General features: G+C 41.9%; 1 protein-coding gene across 1 annotated transcript in view; it reads right to left on the bottom strand.

The window, feature by feature from the left end:
- Window positions 1-585: 585 nt before the first annotated feature.
- Window positions 586-22,375, bottom strand: part of PDIA5 (protein disulfide isomerase family A member 5) — a 98,830-nt gene continuing 77,040 nt past the window's right edge. Inside the window, exons 15-17 of the mRNA XM_041405275.1 lie at window positions 13,410-13,480; window positions 4,390-4,524; window positions 586-1,821 (exon numbers count right to left, since the gene is read on the bottom strand). Of these exons, the coding sequence (XP_041261209.1) occupies window positions 1,741-1,821; window positions 4,390-4,524; window positions 13,410-13,480 (287 nt within the window). The 3' untranslated portion in view covers window positions 586-1,740. The remainder of the gene's footprint in view (window positions 1,822-4,389; window positions 4,525-13,409; window positions 13,481-22,375) is intronic.

The following is a 22,375-nucleotide window of genomic DNA, read 5'->3' as shown; positions in this document are numbered from 1 at the left end:
AAGATACTTGGCACAGCTCCATGGCCATTCCAGTTGATGTTATGGTTAACAAGCTGGCCACTGTACAAGGCCAATCAGGCTACTGGTATTCCACAATATTCGCTAATGGCTTCAGCAGCTTAACGGTGCCAAACATACAGTGCCATTAATTGGGCAAGAGGGAGAAGGAAAAAACATCCAGGAAGGAGGCAAGATGCCATTCACCTCCTGAGCAGCCCCTCAGCACAGCCCGCAGATCCCAACTGCAAGAAAATGAGACAGACTGAGGAGCAAGAGGAACATTTCAGAGCCAGGTCACAGCTCTCTGCTGTGAGAAGCAGTTTGTGCCCCCAAGAGTGCCAGGGCAGAGGAGTTTGACCCTACCCAGCACACACGTGCAGTGTGACCCTCACCCAGCACACACCTGCAGTGTGACCCTCACCCAGCACACACCTGCAGTGCTGCCCAGCACTCCCAAGGCCACGGGTGATTGGAACTCTTCCCGCATGCTCCGGCTCTTCCTAAGCCACCACCAGCTGTGGTCATTCGTCCAGTGGGGAAGAAGCTGAACAAGGCTGATTAATGATAAAAATACTTGTCCTTTTAAAAATTTATTTTTAGTTCAAAGTGAATCACAACTTCCTGCCCCTCCCTCTCCCCTCCTGCGAAGACAGAGGTACCTCCAGATGAACTTTTTTTTTTTAAGCATCAAAAGTGTAACACATTTCAACTGCTGCTGATACAGGTTTTACAGTGATGACTGTCAGAGAGAGATTGTTTGTGCAACTCCTTAAGGAGCAAAAAGGAAAAATCCCTCTTACAAATGCAGATAACTTTTGGAATGTAAACAGGTAATACACACAATTACTGCATTACCAGAAGTACTATGCATTTCTCAAAACAGTTGAACATAACACTTTACAACACATATTTGATATGACCCAATCAATCATAACTTGAAGGGAAACTGTGTACCCTCTAAGAATAACTATGTACCCCTATAAGATAGTCATTCCTGCCATAACTTACAGATATACTGACAGTATCGATGCCAAAGAAGGAGGGTTTAATCTGATTTCACCCATGCTCTGCTGATTTTTAATGTGTGGCTTAATTCACTCAATACATTTTATAAAGGTATGTAAACAGTTCTGATTTAAAGACCAGAGAGATTTAAATTAAACTAACAGATCTGGACTGGTCCATTTGAATGTCTTCATTAACTCAGATACCTTATTTATCCCTGAGCACCTTAAAATTGTTCCCTCCAAATCTCAGTCAAGAACACATAACTATTTCACAAGAATGAAAAACTTCAATTGAATAAATGTGTGTCTTATAAATCCCATTTTCCTGCGCTGATTTAAACAAAACATAACAAAAGAAACCCAAACCAAACCGTGTCCCCTCCCCTTTGTTTTTTACAGGTACTGCAATACTGGAACGAAAATTTCACCCTAACAAACAACATCACCTACAGACACACTACAGACTACAAAAATATTGCATAGGAGTGTCAGTGGGCATAGTCTCCCAACATGAGAGAAAATGCTAAGTTTTCTTTAAAACATTATGGCAACATTCTAATTTATTTTCCTTTTAAAAATCAAGTGGTTTCACTTTATTTCAAAATTGTACAAAATGGCCATGGCTGTTTATAAAAAAAAGTCTCTGTCTTGAGAATATGTGAAGTCTCAGGTGCATCAACAAAAGACCTGGAACCATTCACAGTGCAGCGGAAAGCTTCTTTTGAGGCAGAAACTACAATTCATCCTTCTTCTTTCCTACTCTTTCATGATCTCTTTCTCTCAGGGTCCGCATGAAAGTGGTGAATCCAGACTCCTGGTTTTGAAGGAAGAAAAATACGGGTCATATTTTTACCAACAAAGCAAAACAATGCATCAAGAACACTTTGAGCTTCTGTATCCCAGCAGAATATAAACTAAGGAGCAGTTGTTTAGTTTCTGTAGCCCACGGCAGAATAGAAACCAGGGAGCAGTCACTGCTTCTGCATTGCCTCATCGTGCCATACTCTGGTCCTGTGCTGCTCCACTGCAAGGGGAAAATATCCATGCACATCCCACATGTCAGACTTTGAAGAGATGGGACACAGAGAAAAAGTCCCTAAAACTCATAGGACAAGGTAAAATCTGTCACAGAAGTGCTACTGATGCCTTTTTACTGAAAACACTCGAAAAACATTTTCAAGCTGCCTTTGTATGCTATTTGTGTCATTTTAAAAGCAGTTACTGGATTGTTTGTTGACTATACACACATTTGCCACTCATTCTCTAATAGTTTTGATCACAATTTTTCTCCTTCTCCAAACATTCCAATGACTGAAATAGCTGTTTTTTGTTCAAGTTACTATTAAAATTATTATCAAAAATCTCAAACCTGGTTGTCTAGAAGCCAACCTCTGTATTTCAACAACTTACCAACTTATGAATTAAGGCTGCTGAATGCCACCAGTTTCTTTTTCCAAGGAAAGCTGTCTTTTCCAAGGAAAGCTGTGAACACAGCACTAAGGCATTTCAGAAGGCTCAGATGGGTGGAGGTGTGAACACCTGTGTTGGAATACACTGTCTACTGGTACCCCAACACTGAAGTTTTCTGGGCAAGTTACACTGCTCTCACCCAATCTGACCATTTTTGCATTTAAACAATCACAGAACACACCACTCAAAACTGGTGATGAAGAGGGAAAATACCAAAGGTAGAGAGCAACTAACAGAAGTTAAAGACTTAAAAGAATGTTGTGGAAGAACAAAACAAAATAAATCCAACCCAAACCACAAGGCTGGTAAGCTTTTAGAAGGCTGAACAACAAAAAGCTTTTCTAAACCTATTCATTATTCTTCCACTGAAAATAAACGAAGTGACAAGCTTCAGCCCTTTGTCACCTGGAGACATCTGGCAATCAGCAGCCCCCATGACAGGCACTGTGATAAGCACTGCCTCCAGCATTACCATGATAAGAGATTACAAACCCCAATTCAATGCTGCGCAAGCAGAAGACCGTAGGGTCCCCAGAGAGGTGGAAGGGGAACAGAGCAGCCATCAGCAGAGACCAGGATGGTCCTGTTGGCTAATTTTTACCCAAGAAAGGTTGGGTGCATATAGGGGATTTGTTAGTCCACTTTCCAGCATATGGATAAATATCTCCTAACTCCTGTGGCCTCAGAGCACTCCTGCTCTGCAGAGTGTATAAAATATATAAATATTACATAAAAATAATTTATTTCCTATATTGGATATAAATTATTTTTATCAGCCACCACGGATCCTTCCTTTCATATATAGTTTCTCTAAGAACAGGTTAGAAAGGCAAAAACTGCAGCTGAAATCTTACTTCAATTGTTGGCTACTGCACCTATCTTTACTTTTAAGAAAAGATCCAGAATTGGAACTAAACACAGTATCCATAACAACGGCTGGATCAGCACCACGAAATGGTAATTACTGGAGTCCAAGTATGCTGAAGAAAACTGGGAGGCAAAGCTCCATGAAGACTTCCCCAGGATCCTGACTAACAGAGAACCTCAGAACCTGGCTTTTAAATTCATGCTTCTATATAATTTTCTGAGCTCTAACAGCAGCAATAACTTTCAGGCAAGAATCTTTTTTCAAAATCACTGCATGGCTCAAAGACCCCAAGTTTTTCTTGCAGACCCCAGGCAATCAATGGCTGCTGAGGAGTAACCTCCCTCTAGGAGGTTACGACAAAGGCGGCCCACAAATAATTGAATTGCTTCCTTATTTTCAGGCACTTTACAACCACTGAAGGCATTATGCCATTTCTGCCCCCATTTCTTGCACTCATAGCATATAGTTAGCTGGCCACAGCAGGACAAAAGAATGAAACTTCAGCCCAGGGGTAGATGGCACAATTTGTCTTTCCGTCCTGAGTGCCAGGAGTGAATCTGATTCAGGGCAAATGAGATATTTACTTTCCTCTAGTCTCCAAAGGACAGCTTTGTCCTGGCTATAAAACCAATGGTCTGTCACCATTTGGCAGCCTGGTGGATCTGTAACACGTTTGCAGTGTCCATGCGATCCAGAACTGACAGGAGTTAAGCCCTGTGTTTTCTGGCATTTCTGCCAGCAGCACATGCAATAAACCCTTCCCTTTCACTCAGTCCAAATTCACTCACAGACTTCAGCTTAAAGAATAAAATACACAAAGAATATTACCAAATCGAATCCTTTTTCCTCTTCTCATGCTCCTAAAAATAGGCCAAGATTGTTCCTAATGCAGAGATGTACAGGGGTGTGGTGCACTATGATTCATCCATGTAAGACACCAGCAGAGGCACAGTAAAATTTCACTCTGCAGTTTTCATTTGCAGGCAGGACAGGCAGAGGAGACTTTGCTCCCTGTACCAGGTGATGACTCTTGCTTTCACTTACCCCTCGATCTCCAGTATATTTTTCCACAAATTTCCCGTAGTTGTAATAGTTGAAGGTGGGGTAGCCATCGACCCCTTCCTGCTTACACAGGTCGTGATTCTGTCCTTTGGCACAGTCCACTGCAGCGTAGGCAATCTGAAACACAAGAGATCACACTGAGGCAGGAGAGAAAGCAAGAATCCATTTCATGGTGATGCTGCTGCTGCTTAGCCTTAGCACTGTGAGAGACTTAAGTCTTCTGCCAAACAAGCAATGGCTTCTGTAAGGGCTTAGCTGTGGAGGGAGAGCAGAGGATGGTCATCACCTGGCCTGTGCACAGCACGTTCAACTCACAGAGCAGAAAATCACCTTTGCAGCCTTCCAGCTGAGCTCTGTGTTAGACTCCAAACAGGAAATCCAGAGGCTGGATTAATAAAACCAAATCCAGGCACAGTGGTCACAGCTCTGTCATGCTGCAATATTTTTCCTCCACTTTGGTTTTAAGTGATGAATAGTGACAGTGGCTTTGGTGATGGTAACAACCCACCTAACCCAACCTCATTTCCAGGGCACTGCTAATGCTCAGAAAAATTACCAAACATGGCTGGTCACTTATGCAGCCTATTCACAGATTAATGATTTCTACTCCAAATAGCTTTTCTAAACTCCATGCAGTTCTTCCAGGGTCAAATGGGGATGAGTGAGAAACCAGAGCATCATGTACCAAGCACTGCATGTAGCGAAAAAGATTGCTTGTTTACAGTCTCAGCCTGTGTTTGTATTTCCTTTCCTGTCTTCTTCCAGGATTGTACATTATATGCAGCCATTAGCAAACTGGGCTTTAATTCCTTTTTAAACCTCTAGATGCTACTGTCACACAGACAAACCCTGAGTAGGAAAGAGCCTGCCACACTTTCAGCCTATTGACAGTGGAGCAACACCCTCAGTCCCTGCCTGCTTCCACACACGCAGGGCGAGGAAACACAACCTCACAGCCCCAGAGCAGCAGCTCGGAACATTCAAGTCCTGACTCTGGGAAGTACTGAGGAGGGGCTGCCCCTAACAGTTCTGATGCTGAAACAAAATGTAATTCATAAGTTTCTACTCAAAGAAACCGAGCCCTGTGCTGTGATTTCACCCTGACTGTTCCTGTGAGCAGCAGTTTGGAATCTGAATGCAGGCTGCTCACATAAGCTCTGCATGCACAGCCCCAGCCAGGCCCTGCTGAAGGGCAAGCAGTTAAAGTACAACCTATGTAAAGAAACCAAACAAATTAGAGGAATGACTTTTTGCAACTTTTTTGTGGGTTACAATTTATCAAGTGCTAATTTCATAGCAGACACATCCTAATTTGAAATTTCCATTCCACAAGCCTCCTTCAAACAGCTGATCAAAATACCTTTTGCTTGCATGACTTTAGGGTTGCGGTTGAACTGTTCTTCCATAATTAAAAGATCACTTAATATTCCACAAAGTCCTCCTGTTTCATGGTGACACTGTCAAAATGGGAAAACCTGATCTCATTATCCTAGAAGTAATTAAAGAGATTGGCAAAGCCAACTTCAGTTAATTTGCTTGTTTTGCTTTGGCTTTGAAAGCCTGACAAGACAATTCTCAGTATGATCTCGCTTGGTCTGTCTTCAAGTGGAAAGTACTAGAAAAGTGAACAGTGTTCTTACCTTAAATCTGGTTTCTGATTTTAAACATTAATAAGGCTATTACAGAACCAGGACTCTTGAAAGCTGTTAAAAACATGTATGATCCTATATTTTTTTCTTTTTGTAAACACAAAGATTCCTACACATTCAGGGTCAATTTAAATGAAAGATTAGGAATAATAAACTGTAGAAGACATTCATCTATGTATTTCTGCCCTCCTGACCTCAGCAGCCAGCCAAAATTTAGAGCTCTGTTGGCTACTTCTGTGTAAAGAAAAGCTTAGAATGGAGACAAACTTTTATTTCATGACACAGCATGAAGTAGAAAGAATACTAGAAGTTCTGATTTCCTAAAAACTAGAATATATAAAATCATCTATTTTCTCCTCTAAATATCGCACAGGGAGAGATTACATCCAGAAAAAGGGGAAGGTATGCATGTGCTCATCCAGATCTTAGTAGCTGGTTTGAGATATTCCACTGTTGTGACTGATGACACATCTGTTCTCAGTGTCTTGGAGATTAAGAAAATGAGTTTTTAGTACACTGGATGGAAGAGGGAAGAAGTAAAAGAAACTCTCTTTATCTGTACCTCTGGAAATATCTAAACTGGTACCGGCTGGAGCAAAGCATCCAATTTAATTTACCTTTTGGCTTTTGTGAGAACAGCCCCCAGTGAGGAGAGGGTGCAGCGCAGGAATGCGATGCTGCAAGCCACTGTTAACCTTGTTCAGAACATCTTCACCTGCTGCCAGAACAGATGGACCTTAAAGAGGTGGCTTCTGACAGAAACACTCAGTAGCATCCTTGGGACACTGCTCTCCTCTACAGCACATGGAAACCTAAGCTGCCCATCTGTGCCTTAATTGTGCACACAAAGATCCCAGTCTAAGTCTGTCCACGGCAGCCACATGAGCCCAGTGCTGTGTTTAATCCGACAGGTTTAATGGCACATCTGGAATAGCATGCAGGGGATGTGCCCATGGTCTGTCCCCTCTGCAATGCTCCTGATGCAAGCTCCCACACAGCCCCACCACTGCAAGCACAATTTTGAGCCCAGCTCTACAGAACACACACATTTGGTTATTTTTACAGCCAGGGAGAGAAGAGGAATGGCGAGTTTCAAAAGCCTTGTAACTCATACAGACGTGAGCAAAATTTCATAGAGGAACATCTAATTCCCAAGACTGTATCTGAGGCTGCATTCAATGCCTGCTGCCAACAGTGGCTGAGTAAGAGTACTTAGGAGAGCTTGAGTGATTACTTTAGAGTGGAAATGTTAAGGCAGCCTAAATATAGAGGTTGCTACCATCTCTGTGCACTCATTATCATAGCATATCACAGTCCTAATTGTCTTGCCTGTCTCACAGCGGAAGATCAAATATAGTGCACTGAGAGAGGAGAAAAGTGATGCTGGAAAACACTTGTAGCAAAACACACTTCTGGACTGAGGACCAATTCTCATCTCCATTCCATCAACTCCAGGCAGCCGAACTCTGAGACACACCAGAATTTCAGCAAAGAGCACTGATACCCTGTGCTTCTTTCTGTTTGTGTTTTCATGGACTGTGAATACTGAGCTCCATTGCTGGTAGAGGTGTATCCTACCAGAGTGAATTCCTGCATGGCTCTGCTGAAAGGCTGCATGTAAAAAGATGCAGAATCATGGCTCAAGTGAGCAGTAATACACTGTAGGGAAAGTTTCCCCTCATTCTCAACTCTCTTAGCAACAGTCAGCTTTTCTGCTCCACTAAAGAAGGAAACTGAGTCAGGAAAAAGAACAACCTAAAAAACCTCTCTCAAAATGTGGTTAAAGACTTCTGGAGAATATTCCCCTCAGAAATGACCCTCATATTCAACTACCAGGAACACGTTACACAGAAGTGCACTGGAGAGCACAGGTTAGCAAGACCTACGTGCTCTGACCTGCAAACCCACTAAGTTTATTCAACCAGAAACTGCAGACATATTAAGCATAAGACATCAGTAGTAGGTGTCCAAGAGCCAGACACTTGGCAGCACCTCTCACAAATTCCTTCTCATCAAGAGGGAAAAACCCTCTAAAATATGCGAAAGAAACTCTGCTAACACTGGTCTAACATTTATGTGTGTGTGTGTGTATATGTCCATTATGGAAAAATCCAGTGTAACAGCTTTCAGAAGGCAAGATTGATTTTAGGGAGATTTTGATTGTTAGGGCTAAAATTTAATTTCTCAAGCTTTCCTCTAACCAGAAGGGAAAATCCACTGAAAAAACATTTCAGGGAGAAAAAGCTGTAAGTGCTATATCTGCAACGTGCACAAAACTCCACAGGATTATGGATTCTCTATAACCCAAAGCTCTGCTGCCTTAGATATTGACAACACATCATTATATACAAGTCCTTTCTCCAGAGCCAATGCCGTTCAGGTCTATCACCAGCCTGTTCAGTAGCTGTAGCAGGAATAGAAATGTTACCAAATGAAAAGATAATCAATCAGTGACTGTGGACCCCACAGGAAGTTTCTTGGAGTACATCCAACTTTCTTAATTTTACAAGTAGTTCCTCACAACTGGTATGCAACTCTCAATAATTAATAGTATCAGGTGAGTATGTACAGCAATGCATAATAATGATAACAGCAACAACAACAATAACCTACCAAATAAGTATGCATTTCTCCATAGTCAGGATAGGTTAATATGAGTCTGGAAACATCTGGGACTGAAAAATACCTTTACTTGAAAAAGAAATCCCACAACATTTCATGGTTCGACCAAAAAACTGGGAGCTTAACTACAGAGTTGCATACTTAACTGAGCATGGCAATAGACTGTGAGCAGTGTATGAGCAGCTCTGAAGAGTTCTGAGGAAACAGAGCATGGCATATTTTTCAGATGAAGAGGACTGATCACAAAAGCTGAGCTGTTGCAAAAACCAGAACTTTCATTTAGGTGCTTCAGTATAAATGCAGCTATGCCAAAACCATGACCATTGACCTCCAGGTGCCCCAACTGTAACAGAAGGGTGATGCCTTATTTTGTTACTAAGTGTTAGAAGGAAAAAAAAGTACTGGCAGTATAATCTAATCATACATCAGAAATCACAGTTCCCTTCCAACAGATTTATGAAACAACTTTTTGCTCTAGAGGGATCTTACAGGTAAGAAACACAATTACATTGAACAGTTCAAACAGATGCGTAGAAAATTGAAAGTGGGATCCCTTGACCTTCCAAGTAACTCCTCCTTTCTGTTCTTAAAGCTTTCTTTTTAACAGTTTGCCTCCCAGTCACCACATGGTGATATAGTAAAAATAACCCCCTGCAATCCTAGCTGCTCTCCTGTTAAAATATGTACTGCCACACATTGGTTTATTGATTCAAGAAAATAAATCTCTGCTAGAGCTAATATTGACTTTTGTTATGAAAATGGAAGTGAATAGCTAACTGAATATTGATTTGAAAGAGGAATGATATTTGATAAGCTCAAAAAATGGAAAAACAAAGTTTCAGCATGGAAATAAATGCTTCCAAACAACATTTTAAAAGTAGAATTAATTCCAGATGACAATTACCTGATTACTAGGAAAAAAGTCTGTTGTTGCCAAATATCTTAAAAGCACCTGTAAATAAGACAGATGTGCATTCTTCCCTATGATTACTCCATGGGTTTCTATTTGTATCACCTGTTCTGGATCCTAACAGCAGTTAGGGACTGGTCTGCTAAAGCTTGCTGCAGTTCAGGTACTGTTCTCAAAGTGAACAGCCTCACAAATGGGAGATTCATTATTAGTTGCCCTGATGTGGCATGGCATCATTACAGGAGGTGCAGTTCATCAGCTGTTCTCAAAGCAGGCCTATTTGCAAAGGGGACATCCATTAGTACAACGTGATGTACAGTGCTAACATCACCATATTTAATGAGTCTAATTAAAAAGAAATTCAGCACATGCTTTTGAAGCAAATAGGGATCAAATTCCTTGCCAAACTAAAATATTATCTCATTTGGATAACTCTGTACAGCCATTTGGTTGGTATAATAATTTTAAACTGTGATTCACAATACACATTGGGGACCCACCAGTTTCACTGCTGACTGACCCACTAACACCCCAGCTCACCCTATTTGCTGCACCCTTTCCAGCAATTGCTGCCACAGCTGTTTCCGTGGGAACTCACTGGAACCCAGCTGTGGTGCTCAGATTTGGGTCAATGCATTTGTACAGGAACAGTCTCCTGTGAAAATGGGAAGATTAGTCAAAAAGCAGCCCCTTTGCAGGACTGCCAGAGATTTGTTACTGAAAGGCCTTGAAGAGTCAAGAGCTTTCCTTCAGCAAATCCAAACTGGAACACCACAAATCAGTTCCTTCAAGCTGAGCTATGGGATCAGCCAGAACGAAGAATGCAGATTTTTTAAAGATTTAGTTTTCAAGAGAGACTGTGGAGCAGTTACTGAACATGCCTTCCTGCTGCTCTTCAATGTGTTCTGCTAAGTGACAACCCTCACATTTTTGCATTTTCTGATGTTCACTGGTCACTGCCAGAACTTGAGCTGTGGGGCACTGGCCATGGGCTTTTCCCTGGCAGCTGTATGCTAAGGCCACAGCACCCCAAGCTAAGAATGCTCCAGATGGCTTTTTTTTTTCCACCTATTTTTTCCCCTTTTAAATAACTAAAACAATATGCTCACTGCCACTGGAGTAGCCTCTCCACTGCTCTGGTCCTACTGGCACTGAATTTCTCCAGGAAGATGGAAAGACTGGAGGCTCTGGTTTGTGGGTCTCAGCCCGAGCTGTGTTTTGCAGCAGCCACAGGATTGCCCCAGGCCAGCGAGCAGGCTGGGGATTCTGGCTAAAACCACCAGCAGTGATGTGGCCAATGAGAGCTGACATTTGGGGCCAATGTTCCAAGCAGTGCATTTTTAAACCCCAACTCCAGCAGTGCAGATGATGAAAAAGAACAGAGCATTACACACAGCCCCGGGGGAGGGGGGCTTCAGCGCCAAAACCAAGAGACACGTATTTAACAGCTTCAAGATCTGCTCATCTTCAAAATTCCAATGTAAAGACTCAAGGTCTCCCAAAGGATACCTTTTAAGATACTATCTATAACCAATTCAAGGCTGGAATGTTTTTTATTGTTCTTTGGTTTCTGCAGGATAAAATGCTTAATTAAAAGACCCTTCTTTTAAATAGAAGATACAGTTTAAATGCAAAAATACTCTGTTAAGTGAAAAACCTTTCTCCAGGGGAAAAAAAAAAAGGACACTACTATAGAAATGAAGTAGTGAAAAGAATCTACTACTTAAAATGAAAATTAGTAATCTTGCCTTGTTTTTGAAAGAATAAATACTTCCTTTCTCTTAAGCAGTGATTTTACCGGTTTGAAACCCTACAGAACTACAAATTAGTTTAAAGGCTCAGTCCAGTTTGAAACATGGGAATATTACCTGTGCTGCTTGTGGGAACAGCGATGTGCCCTCCTAAAGTCTAAAACAGGTTTGTTTTCTTTTCCACAATGGCACAAACTGGCAGCAGGAAGTACCTTGGCAGGTTATAGCTGTACACAATTACATAGGGGCTCCCAACATAATCAATCCCTGGCACTTTCATAAGTCATTGGGGTGGAATAACACCATTCTCCCTAACTGTACACACCTCTTTAAAACTGTACCAGCCTTAATATTCCCTACTGGCTCTCCTGTTCCAACTCATTACATTTTATATCTCCCCACTTCAGCCTTAAACTGAAGTCAAGAGTTGCAACTGCCAATCACTGCTCTGCTCCTGGAGTCCTTTCATAACCTGCAGTCTAAAGGAAAAGCTTCCCAGGCCTGCATTTCCCACCACCACCCTGTCCAACTAACTATGGCATGATTCTGATTGCTTGTTAAGACATCCTGGGGCTCTAATAAGCAAGTTTTACATTGTTTGGTACATTTGTTTCCCTTCCTCTGACTGAAATTTTAATGAGTCTAGGAAAGAGAGGCTTCATTTGGAACTACCAGAAAAGTGGGAAAACAAGGATACTTTCTCAGAGATCTTGGAAACAAAGAAGTAACCAAAAGGCATCTGAGCAAACTAATTCACAGCAGTAGGAGAACTAAAAGCTGCATGCCTATGAATCTTCTGTGTGCCAGAGGGCAGAAGTGATGGACTAATTTATGCAGTCAGTGATACAAGAATGATTTGCTTCTTGTCAATCTTATGCATTCTCTGTGATTTACAGAACAGATGAGAGGAAAAGAAAAAATTTAAAAAATTCTTCTGCTATGGAGTACAACTGTTACAAAATTACCTCTCCATTTAGAACATAGAATAGGATAAACTATTTCAGCTGGATGGAACCTACAAGGATTATCTACTCCAGCTGCCTGACCATTTCAGAGTTGACCAAAAGGTAAAGCCTGTTGTTAAGATGCTGTCCAAATGTCCCTTAAACACTGACAGGCTCAGGGCATTGACCAGCTCTCTAAGGAAGCTTCTTCCAGGGACTGATCACCCTCTTGCTGAAGAAGTTTCTCCTACCATATAGTCAGAACCTCCCCTGGCACAGCTTTGAATTATTCCCACATGTCCTGTCACTGGATTCCAGGGAGGAGAGCTCAGCATCTCCCTCTCTGTTTCCCCTCCTGAGAAGGGTGTAGACAGCAATTTCCATATTAAATTACCAAATCTTTTTCTTGCCACACCTAAACACAAAGCAATGGTGCAGGTGGAACAAGTTCAGAGATCAGAATGAAATACGGTTCACTGGAAGGTATCAAACAGGTTCCTAGCTAGTTATCTGGTTAAATCCAGGGGCTCACATGTTTTTTGGGTTGTTTTTAATCCTAGATCTCCATGTGCTCAGTGAAAAGTGGTTCCGCTGATGCAAGGAAATTACCCAGTGTGATTCAGCCACTGGATGCATTTTCAAGGCTGAAACATCAGGGTCCTAGAAGAGCAACCTGGGCTCAAGTCAGCCAATTTACAGAAATATATTGTATTTTGTGCTATGCAAGCAAGGATTAGTTAGTTATGTGATTGAGGGCCTCAAACTATCACACAACTTGTGGTTTCTCTACATGCACCCCAACAGCTGATAAAAGTTGAAGGGGAAGGGAGATTTTATGAATTGTATTTATTTCATCCCTCAATGAGAAAGAATTGTGTTTCATACAAAGTAACTCTTACACAAAGATTTAAACATAAAAGACATCAAATTAGGGAAAACAGAACAGGTTGGAAGTATAACTCAATTTGACCATAAAAGATAAAACCCCTATGATGCAGATACATTTCTTCTAGTGTAACAGCAATTTGATCTTCAAATCTATTACCTAATCAATAAGCAAAGCCTATAAAGTACAAATTATGGAAAATAGTCTTAAATATCACAGAAAAAATTAACAGCAAGTTACCTTGCGATCTTCTTTAAAGACTTCAGCAGCAGTTGTGAAATGTGGAATGGCATTTTTACAGTGAGGACACCCTGTTTGACACAGGAAGAAAAAGACATCATAAACTTTAGTTGTAGGAAAGATACTGGGACAAACTCAAGACACAAAGTGAGTCAGTGGAAAATCTGAATTAAAAATTGCTCTAAACAGGAGCTCTCCAGTTCTGGAATGAGCAGGACAAAACACGCGTCAGCTACATGAAAGTAAGCACATGTTTAAGATCCCTGTGACTTCAAGGAGTTTAGGCGTATGTTTACAGTTACATGGCATCCCAAAATAGGGACCACGTGCAGGGGACTTCTCTCCATCACCAGTCCCCTAAGGGCACTTCCAGAGCACCAGCCACAGACAGACCATTGCCCTGCTCTGTACCTCCTGGTATTGCCAGGCAGGTTATTACTGCTGTTGCCACAGGTACCAGCTACATTTGGGCACGGGAATAAAGACAGCACAGCTGGGAACAGGAGGCTGGAAGTTGGAAAGGAAATTGCTGGGAGCATTTATAAGTATTTGGAAATGGCCTGTGTTAAAGCCAAGCCATTGGGAACATAAGGGAGGGGAAGAGAAGCAAGTCCAGTAGGCCAGACATGTTTCAAGGATGGCGAGCAGATGTCCAGTCCCAGGTTAGGATGACTGCTGCTGGCCTTCCTGGAGACCTGCCTGCTGCTCACCACAGCTGGGCAACCCCTGAAGAGTTTTACAGACACTGCACACAGGAACCCCAGAGCTTTGTATGGGAGATGGGCTGATACTTCTTTGTACCACTGCAGCACTGAACAAAAGGCCAGCTAATCCCTTGCTTTAATACACACTGATTTGACTCAACATTTCAGAAGTCACAGAAGGGAAATTAGAACTGTTCTCTTGATTTAAGGTTCAGATATGAGTGCTCTTAATTTAGAATCAATGTCTACAAATTATTGTCTATGAATAATCTAAACTCCTCTCAAAACATCATTACTATACTAAGTAAGGCTTTGAAAAGGAAAGTACCTGCATATGTGTAACAAATTACTTTTTTCAAACTCAGCACAGAGGCTGATCACAAGCAAAGACTCGAGACACTATTTTTTGCTTAGATGCACATTAAGAAAGGAATGGACACACTTCAGTCAAGCCTGTGTAATGCTGGCAAAGGAGTTCATCTTGCTACTATTTCTGGGTAGGAACAGAAAAATCACAAATGAGTTGCTCACAAGCACCAATTACAGCTTATGCTACTGTTGTTTACCAGTATTTTACATGATGAACAAGTGTCTGTGTCACTTTAAAATCAGGACTGAACAAATGCCCTCTTAGGAGACTTGCAGCCACCCTCCTAAGCTATGCTCACTCTTTCAGTTGACAAGAAAAATAGCATCTGTGCATAAACACTGCACACTCCTTTCCACAAAGGAAAAGTTGAACACCCCTTCAGCTTCACCAAAATATAACTTCATTAATTACATGCACTGCTTTGAATTTTAGAGCATCTCCTTCTTCAGAACAGGATTCTGAAAGCACTGCAGTGGCACACCTGTGTAAATGCACTGAGAGTCTGTGCAGTAACTAAGAATACCAGAAAGTCAAGGGGATGTTTCCTGGGAAACTGAGGCACTTCTGTAACTCCGTCTTAATGGCTTCAAACTCTTTATGCAGCACGATGGCAGCTGTGTTTCAGTGGGAGACTGCACAGTGTTCTACAGCTCACAAACTATTAACCTTGTTGAGTTGTTCAGCACTTGCCTGGAAGAAAATGGTCATGAAAGGAAAGGAGAAGGAGGAAGAAGAGAAGAAAGAGGAGGAGGAGGAGGCTAGGGTTTCAGGCTGCTCCCATGTCCATCAGCACACTTTGGTGACCCATTTTCTCTCTTAGCACTTGTCTGGCCTGTCTGCCTGATACTGAAGAGCCTGCAGGTCAAGCCTGCATCTTAACAAATCTTGGATAATTTCCTGTACTGTGGGGGGACTGCCTCGGTTGCCTTGTTAACACTGCTCTACACAAATAAATCAGAACTGGTGACGACATCTAAAAAGAAATTCAGAGACAAAAAATGGATAAAAATCAGGCACCTCTAAAACAGGAACACTTGTTCTTAACTACATGCTGCAGTTTTTCTGGAAAGCACTTCCAACTGTTACATTAAACATAAAGGCTCTTAAAAACTTAAATCTTTCAGGTTCCCTTTTTTGCTTATGATCTTGAAATTTAGGTTTCACCAAAGAACATCTTGTAAACTCTCAATAAAAGGTATTTCAGTAAAGTAAGGCCTCTCTCAATGCCCTTAGAGAAGTTGTAGCAGGTAAGAGCTCTTCATGAGCCACATTCCGCAAGAAAATGAGAACACAAATAGCAAGCATATTCTTCCACACAAAAATACCAGATCATAAGAAGTTACCTTCATTTATCCATCTGAAGCTCCATCCCTCCTCCCTTCACTTCTCCCTTGGCCCAACCTCCTTTCTTTACTGCACTGTGCTCACAAAACTAAAACACAACCATATGGCTTTTGGCAGAGCTGCCTCCAAGTCCAGTAGGCATTTTGTTAGCCTTGGACATCCATCCACGGAACAGATGTGAATGCTACACTGAATTCCCAAGGAGTTTCAAGGAGTCACTGAAAAAGGGGGAAGGAGCACATCATATGGAACAGCAGAACTTCATCTGTTACAACTTAGAAGGATTGCCAAATGCAGCAAACACTTGGAAGTCACCCAACCCAGTCATTCTATTTAAAGCACACATGCCAAAAAAAATAAAAGCAGAGGTTGATGTCTTCATTTTGACAGACGGAAAACTTGTTCTCCCCATTCCCTATGCACACCCACTATCACACATTTATTTTAAGTGTTAACACTATCTTCTAGATTCGAAAGTGCAAGGAAAGGAAATGTACTGAGCACAGTACATGAGGATAGGAAGTGTGCAGCCTCCTTACAAAGGAATTTTCAGATGGGCTGCAAAGGAAAGAGATTAAACCGGTGGCATATAAAAGTGTAAGGTGTTAAAAACCAAAAGGTCCTGCCCCTTCTCAGTCACTATGGACTAAACAAGTTGGAAAATTCATTTTAGTTTAATAATTTGGATCCTATGGTAAGCACACAGACTTCCTGCAAGGACAAGAAGTGGATTTTTAACTGAGCAGCACTGAAAAGCAGCACTTCTGGGAGCAGAACTTCTAACACAGATGCAGGGCTTTGCTTTAACAATTTTCTTTTTTCATTTTTACAACAGTGTCAAATTTGATCTCAACAGGGTTAAGAGCAGATGTGAACTTAACAGTAATTTCCTGTGCCTGACTTGAGAAATGTGAAAAAAACCCTGCTCCTGAAATATCCAGCCTTTCTACAGGATCCCAGTACTGGCACTGAAAACCTCTAATCATTCCTGCACATCTCAAGATAACTCCATTTCCTACTGCAGAAACAGAGTTGCATCACCTGGTAGGAAAACAAGAGAACTTGAGGTCTCAGGCACATGCTGAGGCCATTCCCTGTTCACAATCAGCAAACAATACAGCTTTAACAGAGCTCCAGTCAGGCACTCAGCTCTGTGCTCAGAATTTGGCTCTCTGGAGGAGCCCCCATACAGTCCATGGTGGCATCTGCTCCCCCTGACCTGCTGGGGCATGAGGGCTGCCTGCTTAAATCACAGGTCCCAAACACCTGCAGCTGAGGAGTTCTGAAGTTCTCTTTGCCCTTGTACTACAAATTTTAAAATGTACACAAACCCAGTATTTTCTACAAGGTTTTTCTCCACCATTCATGTTGTAAAGATGGGAGGAGATGTGGTACATTCACAGCAGGCACCATCACACATTCCTCACCTTGAAAACCAAGTAGCTCTCAACTGAGCCAGTACATGAGAAATATGGTTTCTGTGGGAAAAATTCAAGAGGAATGGCTTATGAACAGCAGACGAGGGAAATCAAGCAAGCAAGCCACCAAGCAGGCTTCACTCAGAGCCATTATCACTGAGGGGAGAGGGAGTCAGATTAAATCTCCTCTAATTAGAGAGGCATTTAGAGGAAAGCTAGTGGGTCTTTAGGGAGATGATGTGATGGAAAATATATAACCCAGCTTGTTTACCATGGACTGGATTTACTGATAGCAGGAACAACCTCAAGGTACAGCACCTTCTCAGGGTCTTTGAGGAAAGACCCAAAAAGCCAGCACTGCTTTGGGCACAGAAAGGGGCTGGAACTTCATTCTTGTGGAAACACTGCTTTAAGGACTGTGAAGAAGAACTGCAGGGTTGAGCTGGATGTCATTTCCAAAATGATGCCACAACACATTTGTTACATGATGCAAAACACAGATAGCACATGGGGTAATAGAAAAACTTAACTACGTGCTCACATCAACTTGTGAACTGATATTTTGGTTTTTAAACAAAAAGGAGATGAAGAAAAAATAATATAAACCCATTTTCCAGGTATGGTAATAATGACACAAAGTTGATATGATATGGTAGCAATCTGATAAATTTTCAGACATAATAATACCTGTGAAAACATTTTCCACAATTGCAGGATCCCATGGGATGCAGAAGGGATGCAAAGAGGATTTCGAAGCAGTGGAACAACCTAGTGAATAACCTACACGTCTTTACTGCATTCAAATGGAGAATTTTTCATTGAACAGGGCTTTTTTTTTTTTAAACCAATTAATTGTTTAGAGAATATAGTGGATCAAAAGTAAAACTTAAGAGATTCTTAAAACTTCAATGTACAAAGGTATTAGGACCAGATGGCAATTCTAAAGATGTCTCAAGAGTAGTGCATGAAACAGATGCACCCTGTTGTACAACAGTCACTTCATTATATTTAAAATAAAATTGTGGCAAATTTTCAGAACTGCCTAAAGGAATCAAGTCCTCTTTCTGAGAACTCAGGTTTCTACTTGTTTAAATATGAAAAAAACATCCTTTAAGTTTAGTTACTTCATGCTTTGTTTAATTTGAAACAACAAAGCCCAGTGATATAAAATAACCTCTCTAGAGCTGAACAGTACAAGGTTAATTCAGTTTCCCTAGAAGAGTGGAAGATGTATTAGCATAGCACATAGAAGAAAGGTGAAGCTGTTTTTTAATGAATATAAATCAAAAGCTAACAATTTGTACAAAATAGATAAAGGAAGCAAATGGACATCAAAGCAGTACCTACAGTCAGCAAAGGAAATAATGACGTTTTAAGTATATAAGGGGCTTTAAATGTATTAGAAGCAAGAGAAATCCAAACAATGCTAGCAATACAGCTTTGAAAGAAAATTATGGAATTGTCAAAGCTAACTGCACTGAATATATAAATTAAAATAGTAAGCAGATGTGGAGAGGGCCTCTATGCCTGGCACCTCTGAAGTGCTGTTTGCAGTTCTGGGCCCACAAATCAACAATGAGTTCAAACTAGAGGAGGTTCAGAAGACCCGTAAGAAAAACAACAGAACTGAAAGATGTGTTTCATGGCAAAGGGAGTCAGGAAGCTCAGTGTGTCAACAGCGTAAATCCAAAGATTAAGAAGTGATAGAAACTGAGATAAGTCAGTCTCTAAATTTCATTGCAACGAGCTATTCAAGCTGGGTGCCAAAGGCTGAGTAAGCTCCAGAGCTGGTTGCATGCTGAAGCCAGTCTAGTTTAGATGGAAATTCACATTCCCCATCACTAGCATCACTAGTGATTTTTAGTCTGAAAGGAAATGGTTTTCTAAAAGAGATGCTTTCACACAGTGGCTCTCTACCTGACCAGAAGACAGCTGTCCTTGACTTGCATCGCTGAGCTGAGACTGCTACAGCAGTGCCATGGCCTGGCTGTGCTCGTGTCACCATCTCCAGGAGCTGCAGGAGGCCAGCACTGCTCGTGGGTCAGGCAAGGACAACAGCCCCTGCCAACCCTAACCTGAGCATCCCAACCAGAACACTGCAGCAGCACAGACTGGGCATTTTGACTTCAGAAAGCACTACCTTATACCTTCTGCCCATCAGTAACACATAATGATTTATAACCCGACCCGTGTTGTTGCCATGCGTGCTTTTAGCATCTCACATGTAATAAAATCTTGATAAATAAAGTAATAAAGTGGTGTGCATGTATTTTACGTGAGGTTTTTTTTAAGGAGAGAGTTTAAACACGCACACATTTTAATGTACACTGCTTTCATATTAAATACACTAACTTAAATTGTCAGTACTTTCAGAACAAAGCCCTGGCCAACTCCTTAGAGGAGATCTGAAAGCCCAGTGATTTGTGAGACCATGGCATTTGTGCTGTCTGTGCTCTACGCTCAGCATGAGAAAGGGCTCTGCTCCCCCCTCAGCCCCCAGCTTCCTTTAGTACCTCTCAACGGGTGATCTCAAATGCTTTAACTAATATCAATTAATTACGCTTCAAATTGCCCCTAAGAGAGACAGACGTGATTATCCCCCTCTGTCATTACATCCAAGGTTAAACAGAGTCAGGAAGAGGTTAAGTGACTCGCAGGGTTCACAATCCTGCCTGACAGGGAGCCAGGCTGCAAGGTGCTGACTCCATTTGTTCAGCTGTGAAACCACCAGGGCCTCAGAGGGCTCAGCAAGTGGCAGGATGGAGCTCTCAGCGTGCAAAGTGCAGAGCAGAGAATGACTTTCCAATTCCCCGTCTCTGCTTGAAATCATCACCGTTTAAATAACAGGGGTAGATAGTGCCCTCTGTTACTGCCTTTCAAATGACTGCAATTCTAAGCAAGTGCAAGCAGCAGCTCTGCACAGCTATCAAAGCCAGCCCGGGAGCTTGGACACCACAGAGTCAAGCAAAGCCTGTTTCCACTTCAAGAGTTCCAAGCGATTAACTAGAATTAAAACCAGAATATTACTTGGTCAATCAAGGAAAGACAGGCCACAGACAGTAATTGCACAGATAAGAGCTGGAAAAGGGTATACTGCTTAAACCAATGCAATTCGTGTGGCTGAGGAGTTATTGAATCCACAGGCATATTTGAGAAAAGCATTTGGAGATGTAACTGAAAGGTTAATTCACTTTATTTTACCAGTAGAGAACTGGAGGGCTTCTTATTACATATCTGGACCCAAAGCTCACTTGATGACATGACCTGACACCATAGAATAGTCATATCTCTAAGACACAAGACATTAGCAGTTGAAAGAGGGTGACATGTCTGATTTGAAAAATGTTATGAGGTTTTCAGTTAAGCATCAGGCCAACCAAGGCTTGTCTGACTACTCTTAACAACAGGTAAACTACTCCAAATTTCACAGCCTGCTAGGGGATTTTGTTGAGTTTTTCCCAATCTATCTGAACTCTTATTTTGTAACACCTTGGAGGTATACAAATAAGACAAAACATACAAAACCCAAATTATTGGGAAACCATAGCCATGAGATATGAACAACTGCAACAGCAACAAAGTCATCAGAACAGGTCAAATTGCAGAAGTGAGGAGAGTAAAAACACTTGGCACGAAATTCCTCGACTGTTCCATCTATTGCAAAAATCAAGGATATGACTGACTACAGTGAATTACTAATAACATGCCAGCACTCGCATTTGGCAACAAGCAATCCTTTGAGATGGAAACCTATATGGAAGTCACCTCTGGACAGAAAGGGTATTGAGGTCAACAGTTACACCCAGAACAAACCTGAGTGCCAGTTCCAGCAGACCTGCATTTTCCACTGTGCCACTGGCCTGTGTAGCTCAAACAAAGCTGCAGCAGCAGTTAACCAAACCAGCATCAGCCCTGGTTAACTGCAAACACAGTTATAGAGCAAATGAAATAATTTTGCCATCTGACATGCCAGTGGACATCACTAATAAAAGACACACTGCTGAGTTAGCAACAGCCAGCAGAGCACTGGAATTTCAGCTGTGCTGATGCTTAAAAGGACCTCCTGTCAAGACAATGTTGCACATCACCAAAAAAAGAATTTGTCTTATTGGAAATGTGTTTTGTGACAGTGAACAAGGATGGGGGGCATATTCATAATCTCCTGATGTACTCACAGTGACACTGCACCAACATAGCTGTGTGTCTGTGAGGAGAGAATTCAACGGGGCAAGAGCACGCACTTCCCTCCTCTTCCCTTCTCACAAGCTGGAGCTGTTTATACACAGGCAATATTCTGCACACCAAATCACGCAGCTGTAACATTTTAGGGTTACAAAACAAGAGGAGCTGGATCACCCCAACAACTTTTAGTTTAATGTCAGCACTGCACCACAGCCGCTGCGAGCACTTTGTGTCGGTTGTGCGCAGTCTGGGCAAGTGCAGCTCAAACCATTCTCTCGGCACTAATTATTCTCCTCGGCACCAACACTGGGGCTAAGAGCAGTTCTGCCAGCCTGATTGCAGAGACCACTCTATGAATTCATCCTTTATCAAACCCAGCCTGTTAAGGGGCTCTGTGGCATCGGCATTATTTACACTGAAAGGAACACACCTCGGTAATGCACCTGTAACAAGAGCACCACTGATGCAGGAAGAAAGCAGTTAGTGGCAGAGCTAACATCAAAATTCTGCAGTGCTAGCCCACACAGGACTTAAAGCCTCATTATCAGAGGGTCCAGACCTCGTCTCTGCCTCAGTCAGCAACCAGAAAAACCTTCCTGCAAGGTTTTTTGCCTTGAAAGAGATTCTTTCTGTTCAGCATGTTTTTAATAATTTTTTGATAGCTTTAAGCTTTGTTTATAAACATGCACATTTTGTTCAGGCTCTTTGATACAGCTTCCTAATCAAAACTTTAAAAATATGTGCTTGCAAGTGACAGGAAAACCTCTTGGTGGGAGCCAATCTGAGGCCATCGTGGGACACTAAATTCATCTGTGCTGCTGCTTTGCTTCGCGCATCTGAACTCATAAACTCAATTGTCGAGTATGTTCTCCCCCTCTGTGCATACTTCACACAGAACAATGTCACCCAAATCTGCTGAGTGACCCAGCAGTGACCCAGACTGCTCAT

Source organism: Onychostruthus taczanowskii, unplaced genomic scaffold (assembly GCF_017590055.1).
Source record: "Onychostruthus taczanowskii isolate IOZ18803 unplaced genomic scaffold, ASM1759005v1 scaffold10, whole genome shotgun sequence".
Lineage (NCBI taxonomy): Eukaryota > Metazoa > Chordata > Aves > Passeriformes > Passeridae > Onychostruthus > Onychostruthus taczanowskii.
Note: the sequence above shows the minus strand (reverse complement) of the source record. Positions and strands in the feature narration are given on the sequence as shown.